Source organism: Arvicola amphibius, chromosome 8 (genome assembly GCF_903992535.2).
Source record: "Arvicola amphibius chromosome 8, mArvAmp1.2, whole genome shotgun sequence".
NCBI classification, from domain to species: Eukaryota; Metazoa; Chordata; class Mammalia; order Rodentia; family Cricetidae; genus Arvicola; species Arvicola amphibius.
The window spans coordinates 21,816,973-21,841,357 of NC_052054.1; the positions used below are offsets into that span (position 1 = coordinate 21,816,973).

At 45.5% G+C, this 24,385-nt stretch overlaps 1 protein-coding gene across 4 annotated transcripts in view; it reads right to left on the reverse strand.

The window, feature by feature from the left end:
* Utrn (utrophin) overlaps positions 1-23,815 on the reverse strand; it is a 498,374-nt gene extending 474,559 nt beyond the window's left edge. The window contains exons 1-2 of one of the 4 annotated variants that reach the window (XM_038338349.1): positions 23,082-23,815; positions 16,073-16,240 (exon numbers count right to left, since the gene is read on the reverse strand). In XM_038338349.1, coding sequence (XP_038194277.1) covers positions 16,073-16,151 — 79 coding nt within the window. In that variant the 5' untranslated portion in view covers positions 16,152-16,240; positions 23,082-23,815. Of the gene's footprint in view, positions 1-16,072; positions 16,241-18,516; positions 18,631-22,427; positions 22,544-22,891; positions 22,998-23,081 lie in introns of those variants that run through there. The other 3 variants (XM_038338350.1, XM_038338351.1, XM_038338352.1) reach the window with 3 other exon arrangements.
* Between the last annotated feature and the right edge of the window lie 570 nt (positions 23,816-24,385).

The window sequence follows — 24,385 nt, forward strand, 5'->3', positions numbered from 1 at the left end:
AGAGCCTGTTCTGGACCTAGCTCTTGTAGACCAGGCTGGCCTCGAACTCACAGAGATCTGCCTGCCTCTGCCTCCCGAGTGCTGGGATTAAAGGCGTGCGCCACCACAGCCCGGCTTTAGACGGGATAATTTAAGAGAAGCTGGCAAGAAACAAGCCAAACTAAAGCGGGGCATTTGTAAGCAAAAATAAGCCTCCATGCATATTCATTTGGGAGCTGGGTGGCGGGCCCCCTAAAAGAGTCCAAAGAGTAAAAAACAACCAATAACATCAACCGTTTTCAAAACTCCTAATTGATTGCTGCTTCCCTCCAATACTGCGCCCGTCTAAATCTATCATTCATAATGCCAGTCAAATTACCGCTCAGACAAACAGTACACGTGATATAGGGACCTAGCTAAAATCCTGTATTGGCCCCCATGTCCACTTTTCCATCCCTCTTACCCCAGCCATAATCAACTACCAGCTACAGATTTAAAATACATTGCTCCTTGTGGACCACCTGGAATGTGCTTTGCCCACTGTCCACATGACTGCCTCCTATGCCTTCCTCAAGCCCATCCCAACTCACCTTTATTAGGGTCCTCTGGTACCCAGCCCTGCCCCACCCTTACCCAAGCAAGAACTTGGCCTTCCTTTTTCCCTGTTCCCGCCACCTTTAACATCATCGAGTTCTTATTTGAGGATACCAATTTTTGTTTTTCACTCCAGCTAAGCAAAAGACACATTAAATGGGAAGCTGTGCCTTACTGAACTCTGAGCCCAGCCCCTAACCATGATGGCTGGGCAGTGGCCATTGCTGAGCAACAACAACGGAAAGTATACGTACAAGAAGGTCTAGTGTTTTGTTTTTTATTTTTTTATTTTCTTTTTTTAAATATTTATTTATTATTATGTATACAATATTCTGTCTGTGTGTATGCCTGCAGGCCAGAAGAGGGCACAAGACCCCATTACAGATGGTTGTGAGCCACCATGCGGTTGCTGGGAATTGAACTCAGGACCTTTGGAAGAGCAGGCAATGCTCTTAACCTCTGAGCCATCTCACCAGCCCCAGGTTTAGTGTTTTTAAACCAGCGAGGAGCCTCGAATACCTCTGCTGAGCACTCACGGTATGTAGGGATCCTGCTAAAGGCTGGCATCAAAGAATCAAAAGAGGAAAGCAAATTCAAAGGCCACAGGAGTCAAAATAGACACACAGGGGATGCAAGAGGGAACGGTGGAGTCAGGAACAAGGACTGAAGGGCCAAATGTTTTCTGGCATGTCCCAATGCTTGAAGGGTGAAACTTCAAAACTGAATGGTGGGAGAGAAGAAAAACGCCCACTGGTTAGGCAGAAGAGGATCTTGGGTGGTTTTCACAGAACACCAAGCCTCCTGCAACAACAAGGACTGGGGGGTGAGGGGCAGTGCTAAGTAAGTGCTGTTAAGAAGACAAGATGTACTGGGCTGTGGTGGCACATTCTTTAATACCAGCACTCAGGAGGCAGAGTCAGATGGATGTCTGTGAGTTCGAGGCCAGCCTGGTCTACAAGAGCTAGTTCCAGGACAGGCTCCAAAGCCACAGAGAAACCCTGTCTCAAAAAAACAGAGAGAGAGAGAGAGAGAGAGAGAGAGAGAGAGAGAGAGAGAGAGAGAGAGAGAGAGAGAGAGAGAGAAAGGAAAAAGGAAGAGAAGATGTTTGCAGACCTCCATATGTGCCTCCTTTAAATATATATGCCCTTGGGGTCTGAGAAGACACCTCAGTAGGTAACAGTGCTTGCCTAAGGATCTGAGTTCAAATCCTAACAAACACCATGTATAAAGTGAAGCGTGGCCATGTGCGATTACCTGGAACTATAGCACTTTTGGGGTGGAGACAAAAGATTTGTTCGAGTTTTCTAGCCGTTGGCCAAGCTCCGTATTCAAAGAGAATCTGCCTTCCTTCCCTCCAAAGAGTAAAGGAGAGAGAGACAGAGAGGACACCTGATGTTCTCCTCTGGTCTCAGTATACCTATGGGCTTGTACACGCCCACATCCATGCACACACACACACACACACAAACACACACACACGAACGTATGCACACATACCTGTTGCCCTCTCTCTCTGAGCAACTCGCCTTTGATGACAGTATTCCCAGAATAGGATCTGCCCAATAATTCAGAGTCAGAGAAGAAGCATAACTTATCACAGCTTGTGTGTCTTGAAAATGCATATGTAAGTTAAAATAATCCACTGTGAGTTTCCTACGTGAGCGGTATTGAAATGGAAGTTCTATAATTAAGGGTCTAGCACATTACATGCTATAGCACTAAGCAGTGGCAGCATATTTGAAAACAGATCCTTCGGCTTTAGTTGGCTTTCTGTTGCTTTGATAAACACCATGGCCAACAGCAACTGGGGAGGAGAGGGTTTATTTCAGCTTCCTTCATGAAGGATAGCCAGAGCAGGAACTCAAAGCAGAAACATGAGGGCAGGAACTGAAGCAGTGTCGTGGAGGGACGCTGCTTACTAGCTTGCTCTCCTGGGCTTGCTCAGGGAGATCCCCTTTTCCTAGATATGTCTAGCTTTGTGTCAAATTGGCAAAAACAAACTTTGCTGTCTTTCTGTGTCTACATTCTGCATATGCTATCCTCTAAACCAGGCTCTCAACCTCCCTAATGCTGCAATCCTTTGACACAATTCCTCATGTTGTGGTGACCCCTAGCCATAAAATTAATTTCATTGCTACTTCAGAACTGTGATTTTGCTATTGTTATGAATTGTAGTGTAAATATCTGAGATGCAGGATATCTAATATGTGACACTGCCCCCCCAAGGGATCGTGACCCACAGGATGAGAACCACTGCCTTAGACAGTTGCAGAAACTCCACAGAGACAGAAAAACCAGAACACAGGCAGAGCTGGATTCACAAGCTCACTGTAAGCTAGGCTTGGAGGGTACGGCTGGGGATCTTCCGGACTAAGTAAATTCAGCAACCTCCTCTCAGCTCTGAGTCAATATTTATATTGTAAATTTCCAAAAGCAGTATCGTTTTCACACAAGGCTATATACAACAATTCACTGACAACTGGATCCTGGGCCACTCAGAACCCATCTTTGCTTTTAAGTCTGTTTGGGATAGATTTTATCGGTTCCATTTTGTGGTCTCTTGTTTTAAGTAAATCTAAATATGGTTTTTCCTAAATGGATTGTTAAAACACAACCCAATTCAGCTGACGTCTGAACAAAATTCTCTGTTCGGGCACAAATCGGCAGCAAGCCACTCAGGCCCTACCCAGGGTACCCTTTGGCTGATCCATCTGAAACTGCCCAGGAAACGGCTCCCATTAAATTTTGGAGTGCATGCTCAAATTCCACACAAAGACAAAGCAATTACTATCTTGGTTTTTCTTTTCTTTCTTTTTTTTAAAGTTTTTTGAAAGAGGGTTTCTCTATGTAGCCAAATCCTGTCCTGGAACTAGCTCTTGTAGACCAGGCTGGCCTCGAACTCACAGAGATGGGCCCGCCTCTGCCTCCCAAGTACTGGCATTAAAGGCATGTGCCACCACTGACCGGCAAAATTCATTCTACGTTTGTTTGTTTTGGTTTCGGTTTTTTCAAGATAGAGTTTCTCTGTGTAACATCCCTGGCTGTCCTGGAACTCGCAGAGTTCCAGCTGCCTCTGCCTCCCGAGTGCTGGGATTAAAAGTGTGCACTAGGACCGCCCGACCGCCTGGCAGTTACTATCTTAAAGGCCCTTGGTGGTTGCCTTTTCAAAGTAGAGCTGACATTCCTTCTGAAATGTTCAAAGAGGTTAGAAAGTCCAGCTCAGTGTTATTCCTGCAGGGGGTCTACAAGAAATTTGGCGTTTGGTTTAGTTTCGTTTATGTTGGGTTCTCTAAACATAAGGATATTAGAAGCCTCTGGGATGCTCTTGTAAATCCCTATAGAACATGCTACCATGGTTGTGATCCATTGAACTCCTTCTCTTCCCTCTCCTCCTCTCTTCCTTTATTTTTATCCTATGTGTATGGGTGTTTTACCTGCATGTGTATCTGTGCACTATGGTCATGCCATACCCATGAAGGCCAGACGAGGGTATTGGGTTGCCTAGGTCTGGAGTTACAGGTGGTTGTAACCTCCATGTTGGTGCTAGGAATCAAACCTAGGTCCTCTCTAAGGACAGCCAGTGCTCTTCACCACTGAGCCGTCTGTCCTATCCCCTTATAACTCGAGTTAGTCATCCTTTGATATACAAATGACCCTTTTTGAAAATTCGCTGGTCTTAAAAGAATAAGAGGCAGCTTTATTTCAAATGGAGCAGATACTGTCAGCAGAAGTGCTGAGCATCACCTACTTAGACTTTAAAAATCAGGATAGGAATGCATGCATAGCATTTCTCTCGGAGCATAAAGAAAGTCAGGAAGAGAGCACAGATCATGAACGCGAGGAAATGATGTCTTAGAGAAATGATGTCTTAGAAAGTATATATAGATATAGATATAGTAACAGGTCTTAGAGATGTACTTGGTAGAGTGCTTGCCTCACACATGAAGCCCTGGGTAAGATTCCCAGTCCTATATAAACCAGGCATGTTGGTGTTTATCTGTCATCTCAGTACTTTGGAGAGCCCAGGCTATATGAAACCTTCAAAAAGAAAAGAAGGGGTGGGGGAGGCAGTCAGCCAGACAACCAGGCACAGTGGTGCCCAATACAAATCCCAGAACTTGGAAGGCAGAGGCAGAAGGACCTCTGTGAGTTCAAGGCCAACCTGGTCTACAAAGCAATTTCCAGGACAGGCAGAACTAAAATAGTGAGACCATGTCTAAACAAAAGGAAGAAAAAGAAGAAGGAGAGGGAAAATGAGGAGGAGGAAGAAGAGGAGGAGGAAGAGGAAGAGGAGGAGGAGGAAGAGGAGGAGGAGGAAGAGGAAGAGGAGAAGGAGGAGGAGGAGGATCACAACCATGGTAGCATGTTCTATAGGGATTTACAAGAGCATCTCAGAGGCTTCTAATATCCTTATGTTTAGAGAACCCAACATAAACGAAACTAAACCAAACGCCAAATTTCTTGTAGACCCCCTGCAGGAATAACACTGAGGAGGAGGAGGAGGAGGAGGAGGAGGAGGAGGAGGAGGAGGAGGAGGAGGAGGAGGAGGAAGAAGAAGAAGAAGAAGAAGAAGAAGAAGAAGAAGAAGAAGAAGAAGAAGAAGAAGAAGAAGAAGAAGAAGAGAAGAAGAAGAAGAAGAAGCAGCAGCAGAAGCTGCCATATTAAGTTTTCATAAGGAAGTGGCCAGAGCACTCCACGCTCAGGCACTCGGGCAAAAGGAAGGAGTTCAGGGCGGGCTGTGAGGTTTCCAGAAGAGGCGAACTACACTAAAGTGTGACTAAGGAGCAGATGAAGAAACCACACACTGACACTCAGTATTTGGGTGGGACATTCTAGTCCAAATGCCACAGGAATGCAAAGCAGCGTTCGTCACCACCTGGTGACCCACTTTGCCATGTTTTTTTTCCTCTCAGCACAGCGCAAATGCCAAATTATGAGGCATCAAAAAAAATTAAAGTCCAATATTATGAAAACCATTACCTTTTGAAAGTATTTACCAGGAAATGTTTCTAAGTGAAAGTAAACAACATTTGACTCACTCTCCTGGCTCCCAGGAATTCCGTCCACTCTCATTTAAAGCTGAGCCTTCCTTTCACTGGCTAAGCCGAACGCTAGGAAGGAAAAACCCTCGAGGTTTGTGGAAAATCCTGAGTCAGAATCCAGAAGGGCCACTCTGACACACAGCCTGGAGCTTGAAGCCCAGTGTTCGAAAATCAAAGTACAACCATAAATCTATGTAATTACAGAATTAACTTGAAATAATGTGATTCACGGGCAGCCTTGATGGGGTAGATCAGTCTCAAAAATATATCTTTCCTTTATAATTTTCTTCACATAAATATTGTAGAGCAAAATCTTAGTAAGAAAACAAAACCTTTTAAATTATATGCAGAGAATTCATACTGCTTCTGAAAGATCAGCAAACAAGGCTGTCCATCCCAGACTTCATCACTGAAGATATACCAAGTACCAGGTTCTATTTTTATATTTTTAACTAGATTTCTCTGCTGTAAATGTCCTGCATCTTTGTTGTTGTTGTTCTTGTTGTTGTTGTTGTTGTTGTTGTTGTTGTTAAGACAGAGTCTTACTGTGTGGCCCTGACAGACCTGAAAGTCACTATGTAGTCCAGGCTGGTCTCAAACTTAAGGAGATCCACCTGCCTCTGCCTCCTGAATGCTAGAATAAAAGGCATGAACCACCACACCCAACCAGGGTATTATTCTTTGGAGTGGGGGGAAGAGATTTTGTAACAGAAGATAGGTTATAATGACTGAACTGGAAAAATAAGGATCCCTAACCAGCTGCACATTTAAAGAAAGTTCATGTGAAAACACGCATACATGGCAGGCTACTCATCTGTTTGTTGTGTCATGGAGCTACATGGCTTTGCCAGAACTGACTTCGTAAGTACATATATGTGTGTATATGTATATTTATGTATACATATGTGTGTATATGTGTATATAATTTCATACATATTGGAATTATATATCTATGAAATTAGATTTCCTGGCTGACAAGATGACTCAGCCGGTAAAGGCCCTTACCATGCACAGATCTGATCACCAGATTTCTATCCCTAGATCACACATGGTGAGAGGAGAAAACCAATTCCCACAAAGTGTCTTCTGACCTCTATCTCCATGATATTTATATCAAAACTTGAGTTTGCAGAACTAGTAAGAGGCAAAACACACCGAGTCAGAATCTTAGCTGGCATTAGAGCAGAGGACAATTCTCACATGAGCCATGCCATACAAGCCAGCCTCTGCTAAAGCAACCCATGGGACACAAACAAATCTTAGAGATTTGATCATTCAAAGACACAAGCGCAAAGAGCAGAGGACTCCGAGGGGGAACTAACAAGTGTGAACCTGAGAGCACTGGAAGCAAAGATGAGAGGGAAAGAAACCGGCTTAGAAGGCTGGGTCCGCAAGCCACCAACTGGAGTTAATCTACGTTATACTGTTGCTCAGTCACTAAATGCCTTGCCTCACAAGCATTTGGACCTGAGTTTTGACCCCCAAAAAACCTGAGCGGATACCCAGCAAAGCCGGAGTTCAGCTGGGGCCAGACTATATGCTTCCTGTCTATCCTTCTGCTTGCCCAGACTTGGGATGCTGTTTCCCAACTCCAGGCCCAAAAATATGCCAGGTACAATTGCATGTTTATAATTCCAGAAGAGAGGAAATGGGGACAGGTGGCTCCCTGGAGCTCAATGGCCAGCCAGGCTACCAGGAGCCAGCCAGAGCTCCAGTCCAGGGAGAGATCATCTTAAACAAAGAAAAATGTTGACAGCCCCCGAGACACAGCACCCCAGGTTGGCCTTTGGTCCCTATGAATTCGCACACACGTGCTCATACATACACAAGAACTCAGATGGGCTCACGTTACAACTACTGAATTGAGTGTAGCTCTCACTAAGCAGTTCCACCCTAAAACAATAAATATCAAAACAACAGCATAGTAGATGCTTGTTTCTCCACACAGTCTCTGAGCAGAGGGAATCTAGCCACCTGCATCCCATTCTCCCTTGCTTTAGATTAAACTTTAACTAGCGTTTGCAACTGCCAACATGAACATGCATGTTGCCTTGTCCCTAGGAAAGTCGTTATATCAGCATCTAATTCAAACCTCTGGGTTCAAATAAGGTTCAATCAAACTGAGTTTTCCGTCCTGTCAATATAATGAGCACACGGCCTGTTAGATTAGCTCCCAGCCATTCACAATTTCCAGTCACGAACCGAGCTCCAGTACAGCTTTTCCCAGCCACAGACCCAATTCATGAAAATCCTATTGGCACAGACAAGTCTTGTGATCCCTCCTCCACGGACTCATGAGGGGACAAGACAGGCAAGACTTTTGCCCGGTAAAAGAATTGCTGTCCTCTAACAGACTTGAGTTTACATTGAGGTCCCTGTGTGTCCCCTATGGCGAATCCCAAGGGCTCATGGGAAGAAACAAACGTGCTGAAAGGCTTCCTTCGAAGCACGGGTAAGTATTCCAGCTAAGGAAAACTTTCAGAAGAGCAATGAACTGTTTCTCATAGTCCCTTAAACTGTGGCGAAAAATCCTTCACAGATACTACTTTAAATGTTAAAAAGACAAAAACAAACAAACAAAAAAAAAACCACTTTAACGCAGACCACTCATTCTCTAAATCCAACTCAGTCACTGTGTTGTCTGAAGAAAGCGTTCTAAAAGGTTAACAGAGAAAGCCAACCTCATCCTTTCCCTCACACTGGACCTTGTTGGGCAACTAGAATGGACCCCAGACATCACATGGCATATTTTCAGTAAGCTTGCTACAGTGTAATAAGGTTTAGCCATCAGGAAAGAAATTTGCTTTCTTTTTGTTTCAAGGGCTCTTCTGCCCTCCCCCACATCCCAAACTGAACTGCTCTTCTCACAGCACAGTTACCTCCCTGGGCATCAGCTCAGGGCCTACCCTGTGCCAAATGTCAGCGCATCTGAAATCCTACCTCTTTTGCCAGCCAGTTAAAAGCCTTGAACAGCCATCAGAGAAAGAGAGAAAGAGAATCCACGTCAGAGCAGAGTATCAGTCTCTCATCTTGCACCCCAAGGACTGTCTGTCCTCCAATATTTTCCCCTTTGTCAACTCCTGGAAGAGAATGACAGAAGAGAACTCAAGCTGCAGGCAGGCCATGGAGCAGCAGGTCCTATCTCTTATGTGGGCTCCGATGCCACCAGGGAACCAACCAAAGCAGCTCCATATTTGAGCCCAGGGTCACCCTCAGTAGGCGGTAAGGAAGAGACAGAAAGGACATATGCACACAGTCAAGACTGGGCAGATCTGCAAGGAACCTATTTGGGCACAAAATAATGACCCTGCAAGCAGTCACAGGATATAGTGCCTTCTAAACAAGAAGATGATTCAGAGTTCAGACTCAGGGTTCCACCAGTCCGATCTGAACCTGAGTTAAAATCCCAGATCCTGTCTTTCTATGCTGTGGAACCCTTTCCAATGGGTAAGTACTTATGACTCAGCTGTAATTGAACAAGCACTGGGCTTGGTGCCAGAGGTGTACTGGTTCCCCACTGACACGGAGTTCAACAAGGGCATTATGCCAACAAAACATCAGATAGTGAGAAGGAGAACAGAGAGACCTCACATGCAGTGATATGGGACCGGGTGACTCAGCAGGGTGTGGTGTACACACCTGTCACTTCAGCACTTGGGAGGCTGAGACAGGAGGGAGGATCATGAGGTTGAGGGTGGACTAGGGCATAAAATGAGCCCTTTTCTCAAATAAATACAGAAAGAAAAGGTGGGGGTCGGGGGAAGGGACAACCAGGACTTCCCAAAGTCAACAGAGAAGGTCACTCAATGAAGGCTATATTTAAGCCTTGAGCAGAATGACAGGGAACCAGACAATGATGGAGAAAAGTGGTGTGTGCCAAAGCACCTGGGTGGGTCTTACTGAAATAATGTGGCTTTGGAGTGCTGTTGATGAAAGACCAACTGTACAGACAAAAACCTCTTGCCACCGTGTCTGCTCACAGTCTGTGTACAGTAAGGTAAGATGCTATATATACAATGAAGGAATTAGCGTCAGCTTAGTACAGGCTCTAATTTCCCTAACAATTAGAACCCAGGATAAGATAAAAACAGAGGAGATAGTGGCCAGGCCTTTAGTCCCAGAACCTAGCCTCTGGGAGGCAAGGCTGGCAGATAGATCTCTGTGATTAGACCAACCTGGTCTACATAGGGAGTTCCAGGACAGCAAGGGATACAAAGTGAGACCCTGTCTTAAAAAAAAAAAAAAATCACAGGTGGTAAAGGAAAATGATAAAACTGTCACACTTGAGTTTCTTTATTTATGCTTTTTTATTTTGTTTAATGATTCTTTTTGCTTATATATATATATATATATGTGTGTACATGTATGTACAATAGAGCCCACTGAGGCCAGAGGAGGGTGTTAGATACCTAGAGCTAGAGTTACAGGCAGTAGTGAGCTGCCCGAGATAGGTGCTGATAAGCAAAGGCGGGTCCTCTGAAAGAGCAGCAAATACTCTTAACGACTGACACTTTTAGTCTGGAAACAGGGTCTCACATATTTCAGTCTCACTGTGGTCCGATGGCACGCCATCTGGGGCTTGAGTCTGCCCTTCTCAAGGAGCTCTGGCCTAAAGCTCTCAACACTGACAATGGTGATGATTTATCCAACAGCACACACTTTAACAAATGTTAGTCACTGACTGAACCCAACAGCAGTCAAGATGGTCTTCAATTTTATTCGCAACCAGAACCACGTTGCTATCATTATTTGTTTTCTGAGACAGGGTCTCATTTTGTAGTGCTAGCTGACCTGGAACTCACTATAATGCCTGGAATTCACAGAGATCTCCAACCTCTGCCTCCTGAGTGCTGGGATTTTCTGTGTGTGGGGTGGGGGGGTGGGGGGGGTGGGGGGGGTGGGAGGGTGGGTGGGTGCATATGTGCACCTGTGTCCATGTCCAGCCTATTATTTCATATTTCATGATGTTCCAAAGAGAAGTTCATAAACCACACCCTCCAGCAGTAATGTAGTTCACCTAGAAATTATTCTCGGTCTACTGTCTTAAAATCTTTATAAACCTGTTAAGCTTTCCAACTTATATAGATTAGGCTGTCATTATTACAAGTGCTTTAGCAGCCGACTGTCAGCAACTCCAAATCCTAGCCCAGTAGGTAACAAATGCTTTCTAGTCCTGTTCCTTTTTCTGTTTTGTTTCTTATGGGGTTGTGGGGATTGTTTGGTTTGCTGGGTTTGGGGACAGGGTTTCATGCAGTACAGACAGGCAAGCTTTGGAATACCCTGAACTTCTGATCTTCCTGTGTCCACCTTCTGAGCACTAGGATTACAGGTGTGACCCCCACAACTAGATTATGTGTTCCCAGGGATAGAACTCAGGGTCTCTTGCACACTAGACCAGTGCTCTACAAAGTGAACCACAGCTACAGCCCTCAAGTTCCTTTCTAGGCATTGCTCCTATCTCAGGCGAATGCCCTGCAATCACAAAGCATGTGGCTTTTGTTCTTTAAATGATTTCAGGACTCACCTTTGATAACTTAGTCGTAAGGAGTGAGTAAAGTCCTGAGTGGATGTGTGTTGTTGACATGGGCACAAGCAGTTTCAACAACGAGGGACCAAGTAATCAAACATATATGAGCTTATAGGGGTCATTGTTATTCAGACTGCCACATTCCTGATGGGTCAACTAAGCCACCCAGGTGGATAGCCACTCAAGAGCATATGAGAAACACAAACTGGATTCAATGCATTTGAAGAAGAAGGAGGAGGAAGAGGAGAAGGAGGAGAAGGAGAAGAAGAAAAGGAGGAGGGCAAGGAGGACGAGGACACAAATTTGGGTGGGTAGGGAAGGAAGGGTAGATCTGGGAGGAGTTTGAAACAGTAGTGAATCTGACCAAAATAGGTCATATGATAGTCTCAAAGACCGACTTGAAAAAATAAAGGTGGGTATGGTGGCACATCACTCGGGAGACAGAGGGAGGTGGATATCTGTGAGTTTGAGGCCAACCTGATCTACATAGCGAATTCCAGACCAGCCAGGGTTACATAGTCAGACTTTATGTCTTAGTCGGGGTCACTATTGCTGTGATGAAACGCCATGACCAAAAGCAAGTTGGGGAGAAAAGGGTTTATTTGACTTGGACTTCCATATCATTAAAGGAAGTCAGGACAAGAACTCAAACAGGACAGGATCCTGGAGGCAGGAGCTGATGCAAATGCCATGGAAGGGAGCTGCTTACTGGCTTGCTCTTCAGGGTTTGTTCAGTCTGCTTTCTTATCGAACCCAGGACCACCAGCTCAGGGATGGCCCCATCCACAAGGGGAAGCACCCTCCTCTGTCAATCACTGATGAAGAAAATGCCTTAAAGCTGGATTTTATGGAGGCATTTCTCAGTTGACGTTCCCTCCTTTCAGACGACTGCAGCCTGTGCCAAGCTGACACAAAAGTAGCCACCACATTCTGTCTCCAAAAAACCAAAGCAAAATACACAGAGAGAGAGAGAGAGAGAGAGAGAGAGAGAGAGAGAGAGAGAGAGAGAGAGAGAGAGAGAGAGAGAGAGAGAGAGAGATGGGAAAAATTTTTAAGAGTGCATGAAATTAGAAAATTGTAGGCAGAGGTGAGGAATTGCAGGGGATGGGATTGGGGTGGATTTGATCAAAACATATTATGTACATGTATAACATTCTCAATTTTATTTCAGGTTTTTAATTCTCTAATAGGAAAATATTCCTTTGTAGGAGGTGGGGGTGTTTCCCTGAGATAGGATTTCACTAAACTGCCCAAGCTGGCTCCCAATTAGTATGGTTACAGGCATGAGCCACCACACTTGAGCTTTTTCTGTTTTTGGTTTTTTGGTTTTTGGTTTTGGGTGTTTTTCTTTTGTTTTGGGTTTTTTGTTTGTTTGTTTGTTTGTTTTGTTTTGTTTTTGAGCAAAGGTTGGCCTTGAACTTCTGATCCTCCTTTCTCTACCTCCCAAATGCTGAGATTACACACAAGCAACAGGTGCCAAACAAATATACCTTCTTAAAAACTGAAAATAAGGAAGGAAGGAAGGAAGGAAGGAAGGAAGGAAGGAAGGAAGGAAGGAAATAAGGAAGGAAGGAAATAGCATGGAACATATCCAATAAGGAGCTTCAAATGTGCTTCACTGCATCGTGCACTCCTATTATTTCATCTAGATTTCTAAAAGTCTCTTGATAGTTTGTAAACTTTGGAGTACCCTGAGATGATACCACTGTATACTAAGCATTTGCCCTAAGCACAAATGGAGAACGTGCCTTCCAGAAAGCAAGATGACTCATAGGATCATTCAAATCCAAATTTATCTGCCAGCTTTTGCAACATAATCCAGCCAAAGGAATGTGATTCATATCTCAGCTATGCAGAAGCTAAATTTTCATCATGTTTTGAAGGAGGTGCCACTAAAGAGGGAAGAGGACACAGTCATAACACCGGCATTAAAAAACTGCATGTAATATTAGGGTTTTTTAAAATGTTAAAACCTAAATAATACAGCTCCATCAAGCAGCTTTGGAAAACACATGTGGACAGTAAGAAAAGAATTATCCCAAATACCAAGAGAATTCCACATCTTCTTTTTTGTTCTTATTATTTCTTTGGGAGGGGAGGACAAAATATCACAAGGTAGCCCAGGCTAGCCTCAAACCCAAAATCCTCCTGTCCCAGCCTCCCATGTGATAAGATAACAGGGGTGCCACATGGCCAGCAGATTATTTTAGATTTATTTATTTTTTCATTTTATGTGTATGAGTGTTTTGCCTGCGTGTACGTGTGTGCACTGTGTGTGCCTGGTGTCCTCGGGGGTCAGAAGAAAGTATCGCCTACCCTGGAACTGGAGTTGCAGATGGTTTTGAGCCACATTATATGGGTGCTGGGAATGAATCCAGGTCCCCTGCAACCACAACAAGTGCCCTCAACCACTGAGCCCATCACGCAACTCCCACCAGTAATCTTTTAAAAGATACTTTTCACATCAAGACTACCTGTATCACAATCACTTACCAACGGCATCTTCCGTGTTTATAACATCTATACACACTCACGGGCGCACACACACGCATCAGCATCACCTTTTAGGAATACATGTCTACTTTAGTCATGTGCTCTAACTTGATTATCTTCACTGGGGTTCTGTGAACTCTACGCAGCTGTGCAATCCCAGGAAAGAAACAGTAAGTTCGCGGCTATTTCCGGAGTTACTTGACTAAGAACATGGGTTTTAAAGAAAATAGTAACAACCTTATAGCTGGTGATCATTTCTAAACACTTTACGCAACAACGACCTAACTCATGCCCAAGCTGGATTTTTATGGTATTTCTCTTTTTTTTCCTATTATAAACAGTACTGCAATCAACTGAAATGTACATTTATATCTACTGCCTAGGAAGAAACTCTACAAACAGAATTACTCAACTAATTGATATGTCCTTCTTGAAAAAGCAATACGCTGGGTCAGCAAGACTCAACAAGCAACAAACCTGAGTTTGATCTGAACAGACAGAGTGGAAGGGGAAAACGGACACCCAAAGTTGTCGTCTGGCCTTCACAGGCCTGCCGTGGCATGGATACCCTTCCTCCATGCACACACAAATGAATAATATTTTTTAAAACAATCAATCCTTAGCACCAGAAAGGATACACCGTAACAAATTATACCCCAGCGGTGTATGAATGAGCCTCGCTAGCCTTCATAAACAGTCATTTTAAACTGAAGGAACAGTTTGGAAGTGTGGACACTCAGCACATACTCTAGAAGTTAAATTTTGTATCTAATAACTGTTCTATAGTGGACAAAGCCAGAGACCCAGTGATAAATGTCCAAGGCCTTTTTATCTATCTATTTATTATTATTGTATATTTGTGTGCACATACATGCCACTGTGCACATCATACAGAAGAGGACAAGGCCTGTGGAGAAAGTTCTCTTCTTCTACCTCTCTTTCCCAGGGTTCTGAGGATTGAACTCAGGTTGTCAGTCTTCTGTGGCAATGGCTTTATGCATGGAGACACCTCCCCACTCCCAAATCCAAGGTCTTAATGTCACAGAGGTTGGGTCTGAGCAAAACTGACAATCACTCGTCTTCACAATTCATAAACTATGGGACACGCAGAGATGCCCGACTGTCTCTCTTCCACTTTCCCGTTACTGTGCACGTTTCTAAATACGAGTTCTGTACCCCTAAAATGAAATTTAGGGAGACACAACTTCCTCAGAGTACCCTTCACAGTGCATACACCGCAGGACTTGCCAGCGGCACCTTCCCAAGATTCCTCAAGCTACAGCCCTCACTGCATAATCACAGCCAAGTCTGCAACATCCAGATGCCTTCCTACCCAAGCACTGCCGGCGTCGTGAAGGGCAACGCATCTCCTAGTGAGATCACAGTCGGTGCACAGATTTTGATAGTTTCCAATCAGTAATGTGCTCTTGCCAGAGCACAAGGGCATTTCTCACAGCAAAAACCATTTGTTGTTGTTGTTGTTGTAAGAGTGGCGCCAGATATAATGTTTGTGATGATGGGGTTACTGAAGGACAATGTTCATGGCCAGGAACAGAGTTCTATATAATTTGAAGAACTCAGAAGGCCCTGCTTGCTTAAACAAACAAACAAACAAACAACAAAAATCTCCCCTTTGAGCCTGTCTCAGAACCATGAAGCTTAAAAAAAAAAAAAAAAAAAAAAAAAAAAAAAAAAAAAAAAAAAAAACCAGAAATTTTCATTCAGTGGATTTGGAGTGGAGCCAACACATCTGCATTTGTAAAAAGAAAAAAACAACAACTCCCCAGCTGATTCATTTGAAGGACCAGAATTGAAAAGCAGCAGTTATATAATAATAAGCTGCGGGGGAAGGGTGGCATCCAAAGACCTCCTATCCAAATGATCACGTGAAAACCATTGGCCTGTCTCAGTCTGGCTGATTTAATCAAGTAAGGGAAACTGTGCCTTGCGAAGTGGACATTTCAAAAAGGAAAGAGGTCACATTCCAGCCCTGGCCTCCGAGAGCAGCATGGTAGGTGGGCATACAGTAATGGATCCCACCATAAGGTCTTCCTGCCAGAAACCAGGGCACTCACTGCTCTGATCATGTGATTATTCACTACTCTGATCATGTGATTCCTTTCTGTTGTCAGGAAATAAGGGAAAATGTCCGACTATGTTTGTGCACCCTATTGACATCATAAGCAAGCAGCATTGGGCCGCAGGCAGCACTGTCTCCAGTAATGCTACACCACACACAAAGCAACAAAAGAAGGCTGAGAAAGTAAGAGAGGCCACACAGAGATAAGATGTGGCCTTTGACAGAATGACGGTCACAGGGCATAGTGAAGCTTGTCAGAAGTCTGCCTCACAGAAACAAGGCAAAACAAGCTAGGAAATCTCTGTCTTCCACACATTCCACACAGAAAGATCCACAGCGGGAGCTCCCACCACTCACCGGATCTGGACTTAATGATATCACTGAATTCATTCTGCCCATCATCAGGCCTGGCTTCAAGGTCCCCATACTTGGCCATCTTGGCTGAGTTTCAATGTAATCCAAAGGCTTTCCCAAATCTTCTGCAGACTGTCAACTCCGAATAGTGGTCCAGCTTGGCATGAATACCTAAAAGGAAAAGAGAATTGACTAGAACATAAACATATTCCTTATTTTTTTCCTTGCTGGTATATGTCTGTGTGTTCTCATGAGAAAGGGATGGGCACACATGTATGTGTGTGCATGTGGAGGCCAGAGCTTGGCGTTGGATGTCTGCCTCAAATGATGCTCTCCTCCTTTTGCATTAAGGCAGAGTCTTTTGGTAAACCCCAGAGATCTCCTGACTCCACATGCCACATCCTGGAATTACAAAAGGGTAGCTGCATCTGCCAGGCATCTGCATGGGTGCTAACCATTGAGCCATCTCCCAACCCCATATATTCTAATATAAGTTATATACAGTAACCGGTAAAGACTTACTGAGCATCTACCATATGAGGCCCTGGACCCAACCATGGGGAGTTGACACAGCCTCTTCCATGAGGAGCCTTACATACACTAAGCCTCACAGACACTAAGCGATTCATTATATAATGAATGATTTCATTACAACGCTGATAGTCGGCAACTGTACAAAAGAAAAACATAAAGTAATAAAGGCATAAAGTGAACAAATCCGACCTGCCCAGGGCCACTGAGAAGGCTTTCTTGAAGAAATGACATTTAAGCGGAGTCTTCAAGGAGAGGAAGAAGTTAATTAGCCAAAAAGAAGTAAAAAAAGAAGAGCTTGGCCTATGAAGTAGAAGCACCACCAAGGGCTGGGAGGGCTGACGTCAGTGCCTCTGGACGGTAGACAGCCGAGAGGAAGCACGTCTGCGAATAGGTGGGGAAGGGAGGTGGGAACAGAGGTTCCTAGGGCGGTTTTGAGACCTGTCTGAGGACGATGACGATCAGAGCGGTGACATAAGCCTGTTGACATTGGTGGCGGCTTGTCTGTGGGCCAGAGGAACGTGTGGGAACCAGTAAGGACTACTCTGTTAGAGGAAAATGATCCCAACCTTGACCAGTGAGCAAACACCACAAAAGCCTCAACAGGCGTTAGGTGGTATGATGGGAAACACAGTGCACCTACTCAGCCAAAATCTCAATCATGAGGCTTATCGTGGACAGACAAATGGGGAAAGGTCAAAACAAATGGACTGGGGGAAAGAACGTGGTCCCATGGGTAAAGAGCTTGCTGCAAGGCATGAGGACCCAACTTCAACCCCCCACATCAATATAGAAAAAAAGCAGGTATGTGGTATTTGTTTCCATCACTAGAAGCTGGAAACAGGAAGATCATAGCCAATCAGGGAGCCCAGGTTCAGCGAGAGATCCATCCAGTGTCAAAAAGTAAAATGGAAATACCAGAAGGAGACTATGCCAGTCTCTGGCCTCCAAGCTTACACACACACACACACACACACACACACACACACACAGAGAGAGAGAGAGAGAGAGAGAGAGAGAGAGAGAGGCTCAATGTCACACAAACCAAAACTATCTGCATAAAAGGGAACGCAGTGGATTAAACAAGACTAAAACTAAAGAGACCTAACCACCAAATACAACCCTGGATTGAATTCAGAATTCTCAAAGAAAACATTACAGAGTTTATTTTAGGCATTCTTATTATACCAATCTTAACTCCAGGACTAATTAATACTGTTGTTAGGTAGGAGACTATCTTCCATTGTAGAAGACATATGATGAAATATTTAACGATGAAGTGTGACAATATCTTCAATGCCTATGCATTTATATATGTGCTTGAATGTATGTGTGTGTATATATATAAAGACATACACAGGAAGTCAATACTATAAAGAAAGTAAGAGCAGCTGGGTATCTATTATGCTAACCTTTCTGTTATAACATTACTAATATTACAAGCAATATGTGATTCTGGCCTCAACAGATTACATGGGGGGAAAATGAGTGGATACACAGGATATTAAATAAAGAGGTCAATAAGACTTGAGAACAGCCTGGGCATTAGAACACACTAGGATGCTGAGTGACTCAGTTGGCACTTGGCAATCCAGAAATGGATGGACTATCAGTCCACTGGGTTGGGAAACACCGAGGGTGTTGGACAAAGAGGAAGACATAATGAATGTGATTTGTAGTTGCTGAGTCTAAGTTGCTTCCGAGACATACAATGGAAAAGGCCAAAAAGCGTATAGAAATATGGATCTAAGTTTCAGGGATGGTATGTATTGTAGGTATGAAGAAATGTAGAGAGCTATGTTGCCCACTGATACAGACTTTATTCTGGAAGGTTCATCACCCGACTCCACTGCTTGTAGGTGCCACTCAGATAAAACATTATGATCTGCAGTAACAGTGAGAAACATCTTTAGGACCTAGAGAACTGAAGAGCTGCCCTGCAGTAGCGCTCACTCATCAAGAATGCTAGCAAGTTCTGTTCCATACTGCCCCACGCTTCCTGGATTGCACTGCCCAGAAAGGAGCAGAGTTCAGCTTTATGTTCAGCATCCGTCTCTTTCCTGGCCCCTTTATGAGTGCCTCAGTGCCAATTAAATTAGTCACTAGTTAGGAATACCACACTCAAGGCATGCACACTGGAACCTGCAGAAAAAGGATACAAGTTCACACATTAAAATGAGAATCGGGGGGCTGAAGAGATGGTTCAGTGATTAAGAGCACTAACGGCTCCTCCAGAGGACCAGACCCCAGTTCCAGGTGACCCGTGGGTTCTAGGTCCCTCTGAGCTGCCAAGTGGGACCCAAACACAAAGAAACAAATGAAAAACAATTGTCAGAACTGGGGTTGATTTCTAGGTAGGAATGGACAACTCCAATTCTTTAGTGGCTTTGTTTTAAAATTATTTTTTTTATTTTAAGTGTATGTATATCTGAGGACCAGCATGTACGCCTGTGCACCTGGAAGTGCCGGATGGCCATGAAGGACAGAGCGCATGTCCCGCTCCCAAGAAATGGAGTTACAGGAAGCTGTGAGCTGCCCAACGTGGGTGCCAGGAACTGAACCCGTGGCCTCGGCAAGAGTAAGAAGCGCTCTGGACCAATGAGCCACCTCTCCAGCCTCAATTCTTTCACCTAAGAGCGAATTGTACTACACTGTTATTTTAAATTTTGTATTTGTAAAACAGCATTGTGTTCTATTATTTAACATTCAAACAGTGTAGCCTACAGTACTACTTTATTATATAAATATAAACATTATGTAGCATAATAACTTCTCTTTCTGCAAGTCAGGAAGCCAGTCGAGTCCATTAATGATGGCAAAATGAGAGTTAAAGCAAAAGAACACTGGCAAATTGTTAAAGCTTTAAGAACCATTTCCTCTCAACGTATGGATCAGTTCATCAGTCTCCCAGACTTTATGAGACAATAAAAAAACTGTTTAAATGTTTATATGATTTCACGAGTATTAAGAATTTACAGAGTCAGGTGGTGGTGGCACATGCTTTTAATCTCAGTGCTCAGGAGGCAGAGGCAGGTGACCCCTCAGTTCAAGGCCAGCCTGGTCTACAAAGCGAGTTCCAGGACAGTCAGGGCTACACAGGTAATCCCTGTCTCAAAAACCTAAACCAAAAAAAGAAAGAAGAAAAGAAGAATGTAAAGACCTGGATGTCGTGACTCGCAGCTATAAGCCCAGCGCTAGAGCAACAGAGGAAAGAGGCTCCCTAACATCCTAGGCTAGCCTGAGCTACATAGAAAATCCCAAGCCAGTCTAAGCTACCTGTCTAAAAATTAAAAATAAGCTAAAAGATCTGAGAATGTAATTCAGTGATGGGGTGCTTACCTTATGCACGTGGTTCTGGGTTTGAACCCCAGAATTACAAAAACAAGCCAACAAACAAAAGTCAAAAGTGACCAGGGAAAAAGACTGGAAGACTGGCCATTTGCCAAGCAGTTTTTACCAGGAGTGGACCAGAAACCCCAGCAGGAGAATGGGGAGTTCAAAGTCAGCCCCTGACATCAAGAGAGTTTGAGGCCAGCCTGGGCTACATGAGACTGGAGAAGACAAAACAAAAACAAAGTTCTCCCAAAGAATGTAATCACAAATTTTTTATATTCCTATCTTAAGTAGAAAACTGTGAAATATTTGCTATGCTTTTACGGGTATATTGATATTTTAGAGACCCAAAATCTTGCTCAGAGAATATATAAAAAATTTATTATGGAAAATTCCAGTTGCCTAAGGAAAATTCTCTTTCCCGGAATGCAGTTCCTTTGAGAGAGAAGTCCAGTGTTCTCCTTTGTAACTGGTTTTAGCCAGGGACCTCCACATTAAGCCTTTTCAAAGACTTTTCTACTCTCTTAAAAAGGCACCTGCCACTAAGCCTGATGACCTCTGTGTGTGATGGGGCTTGCCCCCTCTCACACCTACAATAAATAAATATTTAAAAATGCATTTCTTAAAATGTATGTGTGAATGCCTACCTTATATGTGTACCTAGGGCCCAAGGTGACCAGAAAAGGGCATAAGAAAGTGAACCTGGACTGTCTCCTAACCACTGAGCCATGTTTAAAAAATGCCCCCACCCCTGCCAATTTCTTTTAAAGAAAAAGTTAACTTGTACAAAGGGATATGACCAATAATGCACCTTCATTAAAATGTTTGATTCTGCCATTCTCCTTCGGATGATTTTTCCAACGTTCTCTTCTTGATAATGCAAATCCCCACTACACTGGAAAAAACATAGCAGAAAACGCGACCAAGGAACTAGAAAAAAATGAGGAAAGACACTAACAGAAGGTCATTTAAACTTTTAACAACCACCAACTCTTGTTGCCACTAATGTCCCAGGAGCACCAGTTTGAATAAGAAAGTTTAAGGATACTTTCTTCCAAACTGCCACAGGTGTGAGCCAGGTGTGATGGTACACGCTACTTCAGAGGCTGAAGCAAGTTCAAGGCCAGCCTGGGCCGCGTAATGAGACCTAGCTCAAAATACACAAATAAAATGCTATGATAATTAGCTGTGGGAACAGAATCAAAGCTTCCTTAGTAACAATGTGCCCCAAAAAGGCTCCACTTCCACACCTATGGAATGGAAGGAGCCACACTCCACACAGATAAGGAAGAAACCAGGAGTGAATGACAGCGAGGTTGTGCTAGGAGTCCTACACAGTTGCTGCCCAAACTCTTCCATCAAAAGGACAGTCGGTGAAGTTCCCCCCACCGAAACCTACATGTACCATCTCCTCCTTCGGGCTGATGCTTTTCTGTTACTCAGACCAAAACGGCAGGATTGGGGGCTTTAGAGGCAAAAGTTCAAGAGCATACAACATTCAAAAAGTGTCACCATTAAGGAATATTCAACCATGTGCAGCTGTGGCGGAAAGCTGTTAAATCTTGAAAAAAAAAAAAAAAAAAAAAAAACTATTCGTTCACCAGAACAGTTTTTCTAACCAGAAGCTCAGAATGCTGGAGATAGTGGAGAGAGAAGCTGAGGGACAAGTTTGTCTTTCCACTTGTGAAGCAAACCGCTGAGTGCCAAGAGCTGCCATTCACACTAGGAAGGCTCAAGGGAAGGTTAATACCACTGTGATTAATGCTGTTTACAGGCGCAATAAATTTTGGATAAACACCCAAAGGAAAGTTAAAGAGCTATCTCGAAGGTCTCATAAATGCTGGTGAAGAGGGGCGGGGGGGGGGTGGCTTCAGAGCGCACGGCCCTTGCCCCTCACCGCCTTGTCCTCCGGCTGAAGGATCCACGAGCATCGAATTCCACTAGCTCTGGCAGGCCCCAGTGCTACCAGCAGGCTGAGTCCCCGGCGCCCACGAGCAGCCAGCCACTGAGGGTCCAGCCTGACTTCGGAGGCCCAGGGCAAGTTCCAACGGAATGGATGATGCTGCCTCGCCATCCAGGAGATCCCATCTCGTCTGGAATTCATGCACTCTGACCAAGCCGCACTTTTTCAAGCACCACTCGGAGAGCCCACTTCTCTTGATAGTGGTGACCCAGGTGACCTGAAGGCTAGGAGGATCAAGGATGCTCCCTCGGGACACTCCAGAGAGTACAGCCCGGAATTACACCCAGAAGCTCTAATTTGAGGGTTTAAAAAAGGCCGGTCCCTGGCTCTCAGGGGTCACACACGTTTTCTCCTCCCCTTGAAAATAACCCTGGAATGCCACACCGTTGTAATCCAGGGACTTGAAAAGTCTCTTTGAACAATGTGCCTTCTAAAAGTTGCACAGCCTACAATTAGTTCTTTGTTGGTTTTGTAAGTGGCCTTGGGCAAGCAGAGAGTCTCAGACCCAGGCCTAAAAGGGGCATGAATTACCTTGTCAGTTGCAGTAAGGGATGCCAAGAGTCCGGAAAAGCAGGCGACCGGGACTGCGCACCAATGAGGTACCCCCTTCTCCCTTCAGTCTCTCCAGAGCTGCTGGCAGGGAGCTGGCGATCTCGCCACACTGGGGCCCCACCCTCGGGAACAGCAACCACACAGAGGTCGAGCACGCCCCCAGCCTGGAGGCCGGCAGGGAAGCGCTCCCCAACCCTCGGACCGCACAACCGCCCTCCCCACCCTCTCCACCGAGACACCACCCGGCCCCGCCTTCCCAGGACCGGAGGTGTGTGACAGGCTCTCTGAAGAGGCCACGTCCCCTCTTGGAGATCGCTAGCCCTGCTGGCCCGCTCGGGGCGATGAACGGACAGGCGACAGCCTCTCTCCCTCAGGAAGGGACAAGACGACAGCACTGAACCAGCCCGAGAAATTTGAGACCCTGGCGACAAGTAGATTCCCACCTTCTCATCCCAGCTCTCTCCCGCCCAGGAGGGGGGCGCTGAGCTTCCAGGGAAAGTGCAGAAGTTGGCTACGGCTTCTATTTCTGGACCGGGCGCAGAAAGGTCCCACCTCCTCTCAGCCCCCGCCCCGTTCCCTCGGGGACTGCGGTCACATTACACAGCCCGGAGCTTCAATAATGCATGGACTTACCTGCTCGCCAAGCCCCAGAGGCCCAAGGGCTCCTCTGGGTGTGTTCGGGTCGCAGGAAGCCCGGTGTGCGGGAGCCTGCGTTGGGCGATGCGAGGATTTTAGTTTTTCTTTTTCTTTTTCTTTTTTAAATGAAACGTGGAAAGCCAGACAAGATCCGAAAGAGGGGGAGAAAAAAAAACTTGACACCCAATTGGAAACGCCCCCTGACTTGTGCAATCTTCCTGCCGGGTAGTTCCGCCAAAAACAAAACAGTCCAAACGCTAGGCAGAGGCAGGCGCGCTCTGGAGTTTTCCGTCTGCAGGCATGACCCAAAAGAAAAGGGGCGCCACTCGCCGAGGTCGCCCGGTCGGCCAAAGTAGCCCGCGGCTCCTCCTCTGCCCTGGGCGGGAGAAATCCCGCGCCCTGCGCAGCCCACGCCTCTCCTCCGGGGAAGGGCGACTCCACAACTTTGTGCGCGAAAGCAGCCCGGGGCTCGGGCTCCGGCTCCTCCTCCCGGTCCTCCCCCGCAGCCGCCGGCCCCTTTGTTGGAGAGCGAGGGTGGGGCGCTGCTTGGTCAGCCCGCTACCCCGAGAAGGGGGCTCGCTTCTCAGGCAGGGCTAGACCAGCCCCGGAGCCGTGGATCCCGCAGGTCGGAACCGCCTCCCGCTCCCGCCGCCGCGTCACTTGCTCGTGTGCCCTCGGCCCCCGGCCCTGCAACTTTGTTCCGGGAGAGATCAGTCCCTCGCGGCTCCCCGGTCGGCCCTGCCCCTGCCTGGGAAGCCACCGCGGGCCGGGCTCCCAGAACGTGGCGCCTCGGGTCACCTGACCACGCGCCCGGTCAATCAGCGCTAGCCCTAAGCGCCCTCCCAGCCCTCAGCCTCTGGCCCGGTGCGGTGCTCGGTGCGGGAATCCGGAACCAGTCGAGCGTGCTTAAGAGCCGGTAGCTGGAATAGGCTTAGCGCGCACGCACTGTGCCCCTTATTCAAAGTGTCCAAAAATGTGTGTCACGCCCCTCTTAACCCACAGGGTCTCAGTTGGGTGCCTTTTAAATTTTTTTTTAAGATAAATCTCAACCTGTTTGCCAACTCATCCCATCTCAGTCTACTGATGTTATATTAAGTCTGGGGTTCTACCTACATGCAACGGTCTATTTATTTTATGCAATTTTCTTTCTTAGCATCGGCTTAAATTTTTTATATTTTCATTCATTTTCATGGTTCTGACCTTACATTTTTACTGTGTGTGCACGTGTGTTTTGTGTGTGTGTGTGTGTGTGTGTGTGTTCATACACTTCATGTGTGGAGTGGGGCCCCGGTGACACTTCC